General features: G+C 41.8%; 1 protein-coding gene across 1 annotated transcript; it reads left to right on the top strand.

Moving 5' to 3' along the window:
* Window positions 1-246: 246 nt before the first annotated feature.
* Window positions 247-7727, top strand: LOC135558797 (NAD-dependent protein deacylase sirtuin-5, mitochondrial-like). The gene is made up of 9 exons (XM_064992932.1): window positions 247-350; window positions 1022-1134; window positions 1811-1944; window positions 4187-4412; window positions 4781-4868; window positions 4982-5035; window positions 5250-5373; window positions 5596-5711; window positions 6150-7727. Exons 2-9 carry the CDS (start codon window positions 1035-1037, stop codon window positions 6220-6222), a joined length of 915 nt encoding a protein of 304 aa, XP_064849004.1. The 5' UTR covers window positions 247-350; window positions 1022-1034; the 3' UTR covers window positions 6223-7727.
* Window positions 7728-8009: the final 282 nt, after the last annotated feature.

Below are 8009 nucleotides of genomic sequence, written 5' to 3'. Positions count from 1 at the left end.
AATGAGAATGGAATAAAGGGAAACAATTATGAATAATCAAGTAAATGGCCTACATTTTCAAAAATAGCCTATCTAATGCGGATTTATGTAGTTAAATTATCAATATAAGCTCCTGTATGGATATTGATCAGCAAGTGGAAATCATGTATGAGGTCAGGGGATGTTTTTTTAAACGTACACCACCAGAGGGCACTATTAACTTAACTAGCCTACAACTTTCCCCTCAATAGTGGATTTTGGAGCGGAATCTTCAATGCTTTGCGACAGCAAGGGAGTCTTTACGGTTTTTCAAATTAATTACATTAAGAAAAGTAAACAAACTCTGCCTCGCCATCTGGTAACTCTGCTGGGTATGTATGGACCTGTTATGCATAAACTCGAGTTATTCTGAAAAAGGCAATTCCATGTAGTGATCGTTGTACACCTTATTTGCCTGCATGTAACATTTTTACTTTTGGTATTTAGCTACTTTTAGTATTCAAGATGGCTCTTCTTTATACCCCTGTTTTCAATGTTTTAGAAATGTAGGCTATAGTATCGTTGAGGAAATTATATTTATTTCTTTAATATTCTGTTAGTTTTTATAAAACACGATTTGATTTACGAGCCACAGCTGATTTGAGTTTGCTCACTGACAATCAAAACTTTTAACACTTGTGTAGACTGCTGGTTTGGACACGTTTTCGCCTAAATACCCTTTAGAATGCGTAATCTTATGCCCACGCAAAACGTGTTAAAATTCAAGGCTGTCATGCACAACGCGATGTAAAATGTAACAAGTAAATATGTATATCGCAGCCAGTTGACATTGATCAGGCGCTGGTGACAATTCTCATTCCCACATTCAAACAAGTAAATGACACGATGAAGATACATATAAATGACCGTGGCCTTAAAAGTGTACGAATGCAAATGTGTAATGATATAGTTTGTCCATCTGTGTCACCTATATTTAACTAGGACAAACTATTCCAAATGCAGTCAGAAAATAATTATCCTAACTTTCTGTCTTCTCTTACAGAGCTGTAGTGACAATGATTCTTCGAAATCTAGTTTCAATTGGACTTGGTCCTCGCGTGTCTTCTCCAGTGACACGTCGGCCTTTGGTAGAGATGACCAGGTCTGCCAGTTCAGGTAAAGTCCTACCACATGCATGAGCTGAATTCATGTCTCCATACATTGGCTTTACTTTCTAGTGTACATTGTAATAGGCCTAGGCTAATGCTGAGTGAACAGTCTAATGCAGGGAAGGGCAAATCCTCGGATCAATCCCCCCCCCCCCAAAAAAATAATAAATAAACCAATTGGGATGGGCATCAGCAGTTCTTCTATTGTTATGTCAGTCACTCCACTACCCCATGTCAGCTACACATCTTTAGATTGCTAAATTATTCTAGCCAGCTATCTAAACTTGTTGTAATCGTGGTCAAATTACCGACCAGGCGGCCCCAGTTGATTTTGTTAGTCACTCTCACTCGGATATCATATTCAAAACTGTAAACTTTTCTCTCCGCCCCATGGGAAAATGAATCGAATTGCATGAAATTAACTCTAAAACCCCAAACATGTCTCACCGCTGTCAAGAGGGGGGCTGAGAAAATGTTTTGTTCGCAAGTTGGGCGGGCCTCCCAACAATTTTACTTGGGGCCCCCAAAAGGCTAAGATCTGGCTCCGCCTGCATGTGTGGGTACTCAGACCCCCGAGCCACTGCGGCCACTCATGACGAGTTCATGTTTTTGTGTCCCCCATCAATGTTTCCCATCCCTGCTCTAATGGCTCTTGTTAATGTATAAATGTTTATCTTCTGTAGATATGTCTGAATTCCGAGAGGTCTTCTCTAAAGCCAGGCACATAGCCATCATTACTGGGGCGGGTGTGAGTGCAGAGAGTGGAGTGCCTACCTTTAGGGGTGCTGCAGGCTACTGGAGGAAATGGCAATCTCAGGTAATGTAAAACAGACATGCATAGACCTACAGGAATTCACTTCACAATCTGCAACATGCTCATGTACACGCAGACATTTACATCATGCCATAAACACTCCCCTCCGTATGTATTTGGACAGTGAAGCTCGAATTTTACATTTGGCTCTATACTCCAGTAATTTGGATTTGAGATGTTTCATATGAGCCGTCAGTACAGAATGTTACCTTTTGTTCGAGGGTATTTTCATATCAGTTTTACCCTTTAGAAATGAAAGCACTTCATGTATCTAACCCCCCCCCCCATATTTGAAGAAGTCATACGTATTTAGACAAATTCACTTATAGGGTATTAAAGTAGTCAAACATTTAGTGTTTGCGTGCTAGGAATATGGGACCAATGACTACATCAAGCTTGTTACTCTACAAATACATTGGATGCATTTGCAGTTTGTTTGGTTGTGTTTTGGATTATGTTTTGCCCAATAGGAACTGAATGGGGAATGATGACTAGAGTCATTCTTTCTAAGTGAGTAAATAAGATGTTTCTGACCAATTTAGAAAAATCATGAATTAATAGTGATGAGTGAGAAAGTTACAAAGGCTACAACAAAACATGCTTACCTCTCACGATGACCAATAGCAGGGGAAGTTAGCTTTTTGGGGGGAGGTATGATCTTTGTCCGTCTCACTCATCATCATTCACAATTCATGATTGTGGCTGTGACCCCACTCTCCTAGAGTGTCTTGGTGAGTTGGTATATGCTGAAAACACATTTCCAATTCATACATGCATTTAAAAATGTTACCATAACACATCAAGTGTATTATTGCTTTTATGCAATGGGTTACCAGCATTAAAAAGCAAGATTATTTCCCGAACCATACATTTTTCAACAAAACGTGGTGCTACATTCCCTAACACTGGTTGTCAATTGCAATTTTAGGCGTACCCTGGTCATTAGTTCAATTCGTATTGACTGCCATGTAAAGCAAAACTACCCAAGTGTTGGTTGATAGTTCCAGAACTTTGTAGGTTGCTATGGCAAAAAAAAAGCTGCATTTCATTTACCTGTTTTCTATTGACATTTCTTTGTATATATCCATAAAAATGATGCCAGCTGATTCATGATTTCGAGTGGCTGAGAAAAGCTGCCTGTCTGTCTCGTCCTGACTCCCGACACCTTCATTACTATGGGGCAGCTGGAGATTTGTTTCAATATTGAAATTCAATGTTGCAAATGTCAAAAAAAAGACTGCAATGTTTCTACGAATCTCCGCTGTTGAAAACTAAATGTTAGTCTAAAAGAAATGGGAGATAATGTCTAGATGCTTTTTATAGTGGAGATCAAGTTTATAAATTGCCTGGCTGGGCTGATGAGACTGTGGATTGCGCAGTCAGATGGAACAGAGTAAATAGGCATTTCAACGTCATTTCTTTAGCCAGTGGTAACTTGTGGAAAAGACAACGTCTGGAATGTGGCTTTAACCAATCAGCATCCAGGATTAGACCCACCTGTTGTATAATGTCCAGTATAACATGGGCAAGATGGACTCTACGGGAATTCCAAACTACCCGTTGTATAAACGCTTGTACATGTGTGAAATAGGACAAATATAAGCACCCACCAAATTATTATTATTATTATTACTTACAAAAAGTGACTAAAATGACACGATATGAAACGTTTGATCTCAAATCCAAAATGCTGGAGTGTAGAGCCACTTTTAAAATGTTAGCTTCATTGTCCAAATACATACGGAGGGGAGTGTACTCCCGTATCAATGGATTTGTCTTGACAACAACAATGAGGGGGGAGGGTTCAGGCGTAACCACGGTTACTGTGTGCGGTTCCCAGGGAGAGCTGAGGAGCTGGAGCCAGTATCAGTTAATCTAAGTAGGACAGTCTCATCAGAGATTCACTTTGAGAGAGAGAATCAAAACAAACCTTTAACTTGTGTTTGTTCCATCCTGTGCCCTCAAGTGTTTATTTATGGGAGCTTGTTCACACTCTTAAATATGTAAAAATGTCATGTTTATTTAGTTTTTCCCTGGGATCTCTATATCTACAACTCAGCGTGCCTTGCCGTTCTCTCACCTGCTATTTACCTAGTCACTTACTCTCATCCAGTCTGCCCTTAACAATGTAGACTATCCCATCCATCTCCACCCTGACACCCTTAGACTCTACCTCCGCATCCTGTGAACTCTGTTCCCTAACCCTCCCCTCCCCACCCATGTCCCTGTCCATCTCTGTCCACAGGACATAGCTACCCCTGAGGCCTTCTTTCGGAACCCTTCCCTGGTGTGGGAGTTCTACCACTACCGACGAGAAGTGATGCTGAGTAAGGGGCCCAATGCGGCTCACCTGGCCATTGCAGAGTGTGAGGCCCGGCTGAGGAAGCAGGGCCGCTCTGTGGTAGTCATCACCCAGGTCATAGATGATCTGCACCGCCAGGCCGGATCCAGGCATGTCCTCAAGATCCACGGTGAGAGCGCTGGGCCGGGACAGGGCTAAGCGGGTCTTTTAGAGGGATGGAATGGGCTGGGCAGCAGGGATTGGTTCAGACAAGGCAGGCAAATATGTTTTTAGAAAGAAGGCACTGTTTCAAGAGAGGCGCCATTGTTAATAAGTAAGCTCAGAAGATGTACTCAAATAATTAGCCCTTGCTCTAGTGGTGGTTTCCAAAGCTTGTTGTCAAAAGTTGAACGTAAGATAAGGATAAGATTGACTTTAGTGTCCCTGAAGGTAAATCCTACTTGGACAAATGTTGTCATTATCAGCATGTTTTTGAGAGACGTCTCCAAAGTGTCTGGAAGGTGCTCAGTTCTGTTTTTCTCCCCGGTGAATCATCAGGAAGTCTGTTTGAGACGCGCTGTGTGAGCTGTGGACATGTGGCTGTGAACCAAGGCAGCCCAATATGCGCTGCCCTAGAGGGGAAAGGGTAAGCGGCACTACAGCTCCTCAGTACAATACAACCACCTGCTCAGGCGAATCTTCTACATTGGATGTGTGACTTGACTTTTAGAAAAATGGTTCTATTCGATTGTTCCACAGTTCTCCTGACCCAGATACCAGTGATGCCAAGATTCCCCCAGAGGAGCTGCCAAGGTAGGGGATGATTAGTATGGTTCTGTCTATTTGTTGACATATATGTGTGTATATATATATATATAAGCCACAGCGATAAAATCTTTTCCACATGGTGGCGGTAGTGTTATTTGCTTTTAACTTGACCTCTTCTCAATCCTAAGTAACCATACACCTGTTATATGTGATGTCATCCCTTGTGTGTGATGTCATCCCTTGGCGGTTTTATGTGCAGGTGTGAGAAGAGTGACTGCCATGGTCTGCTCAGGCCCAATGTGACCTGGTTCGGGGAAACTCTGGACTCGCACGTCTTGACCAAGGTGGAGACAGTGCTGGACACCTGTGATCTGTGTCTGGTGGTGAGTTGGCCTTGTAGTCGCTGGAGAATCTTGTAGTTGCTATGTATCTCAGTCTTTATATACACACTTTTTAGTATGTAGTAAGATTTTGTCATACGCTGTAGAGACAGAGCCTGATGTAAAGCACCACACACCTGAAACTGATGTTCAGACCAATGTATAATATGCACACATTTCTCCGAAATGGCTTTGCTGGTGCCTATGCTCTCTATCTGCCCGCAGGTTGGCACCTCCTCCATAGTGTACCCGGCAGCCATGTTTGCCCCCCAGGTGGCGTCCAGGGGCGTGCCAGTAGCAGAGTTCAACATTGAGACCACCTCTGAGACCACGCGCTTCACGTAAGCCACAGCCCACCACTATTAGAAAATGATGTGTTTATGTCGTAATACAAGTTTCTTTGGGGATTTTCAATTTCTTTTCTTGACGTGCAAAATACAAAAATACATTTTGTGAAGTCAAATAGTATGTATATAACAAACAAAAAAAGTAAAGTAAAACGGGATATATTTAATCAAATAGGGATTCTTCATCAAAACGATGCCTGATAAAGTGTGTTTTATTCATGATTCTACTGCATCACACAGTTTGTCAGGTTTGAAATCAGTCAGCGTTATCAGCTCTTTGGTCTTAGATCTGATTGATCAGATGTTTGTCAGGGAAATTAAGAACCAAACACTTCCTTAGGGACACTGGTGAGCATTTCTCAGATTTCTCCTTTTATCCTTGCTTTGTCGGGTGTGTGTGTGTGTGTGGTGTGCCGTGCTTCTGCTGTACAGGTACCATTTCCAGGGCCCGTGTGGGGCCACGCTACCCCTGGCGTTGGCGCGTCACGAGTCTGAAGTCGTCTGAGGGGTCAAGGGGTGGGGTCTGATGGTGTCCAAACCTCTGGGGCTCCTCCCATATCCACTCCACGGCCGTTTGATTCCATGGTGATTATTCCCATATCCAAAAACCGTGCCTTAAGACACTTTGAAACAGGAATTCTTGGTGGAGGGAGAGCTGCTGTCTGCAGCAGAGGACTGAATAGTCTTACTGGATACTTGATACTTATTTGGTTAACTAAACTGGAACTGAGATGTTATGTGTTATTGTCTCTTCTTGAATGGCAGAAAAGTATATATTCAGCTGAAATAAGGAGAAGTAGTTCTTGATATAGGACGGGCAAATGTTTTCTTCTCCGGAGGTTTGAGCGTGTCATTTCTTCGTATACAGTATAATAATAATAATATTAACACATGCCATTTAGCAGATGCTTTTATCCAAAGCGACTTAGTCATGTGCGCATACATTTCTCTCTCTCTCACTGCTAATTCAGTATATTTCGGATGTACAGGCTTTGCTGGTTGCTCTGTTTTGGTGACATTATTGAGGTCAGTGCACATGCTGTACATGACACACACACACACATTATATAACATGCTGATGTAGCTTGTGAGATCAGATGATATTATTCTTTATAGCGTATAGTAATATAATCATATAGCTGAACCTTTTTCTCACTCTATGGAGGATATACTGTATTAACTCAAACCCAGTACAATACCTAATCCATGTGCCTGGCCAACTGTTTCCACAACCTTGGCCAAATACACACGAACCATGACCAAATACATGCTTTGAACCTCAAGTACATAGCAACGTCACAGAGAGGGAGTCAGTTCATTGAACTGGCTATTGCTGAACCTGGACTATTGTATTCCCGTCCCTGTACAGTATTTACCATATCAATATCTATCGATAGTCATACTGTGGTTACATGGCATGAGAATGTGTTCAAGGGTATATTTCAGGATGCAGCCCTTTATCTACTTCCCCCGGAGTCAGATGAACTCGCGGAGGCAAATGTCATGTCTCTGCAATACAGTTTGAAGGAAGTTACTAACTACTGTTAGCGCAATTGCTAACTTGCGCTAGCACCATGACTGGAAATCTATGGTAACTGCTAGCATGCTAGTAGATACCATAGACTTCCAAGCATTGTGCTAATGCTAGTTAGCAATTGCGCTAACACTAGTGAGTAACTTCCTTCAGACTGTATTGCAGAGACATGACATTTTCATCCGCGTGTTCATCTGACTCCGGGGAAGTTGATCATTACCAAAATGCCGAAGTGTCCCTTTAACATTATCATTTGTATTACTCATTGAAATATATTGTTTTGCCTAATCACGCACAACAACTCTGTTTTTGGAAATGTTCTATACCGAACCAAGTGTGTACTTCGATATCATGACTGTATTTGTACTTTTTTTTAATTTTTACAACTACTGCTAGCTACTTTAGGTGTTTTTGCTTTTATGCAACGTAATGATCTCATGCAACGCTTCAAAATATACTACTGTCAACACCATGAATTCATTTGCATTACTTTTGTCTTTTTTTCTCTTACACAATGGTATCATTACTGGCAGTCTTCAAAATAGGCTTATATGTGATTGGGGGAGTTTGCATTCCCAAAGCTAACAGTAGATGCCAGTATGTAGACTGTAGATTCAATAAAAACCCCTCTGAACAGACAGAGTAGCCTGACTGACTGCAGACTCTCCTGGCTATCTCTCAATTAGAATGCATGGGTAAGAGGAAATATAGATTTGTATTCTTCTGGGACAATGTTTTGCTCAGCTCAAGGTGAAGTG

Source organism: Oncorhynchus masou, chromosome 17, assembly GCF_036934945.1.
Source record: "Oncorhynchus masou masou isolate Uvic2021 chromosome 17, UVic_Omas_1.1, whole genome shotgun sequence".
Classification (NCBI taxonomy): Eukaryota; Metazoa; Chordata; class Actinopteri; order Salmoniformes; family Salmonidae; genus Oncorhynchus; species Oncorhynchus masou.
The sequence above is the reverse complement of the archived record's forward strand: the minus strand, read 5'-3'. Positions and strand labels throughout refer to the sequence as shown.

Coding starts and splice junctions, on each gene's coding strand:
- LOC135558797 (XM_064992932.1), top strand. CDS start 1,035: ATGATTCTTCGAAATCTAGTTTCAATTGGACTTGGTCCTCGCGTGTCT. Junction 1,135..1,810: donor GACCAGGTCTGCCAGTTCAG/GTAAAGTCCTAC, acceptor TATCTTCTGTAG/ATATGTCTGAATTCCGAGAG. Junction 4,413..4,780: donor GCATGTCCTCAAGATCCACG/GTGAGAGCGCTG, acceptor GTGAATCATCAG/GAAGTCTGTTTGAGACGCGC.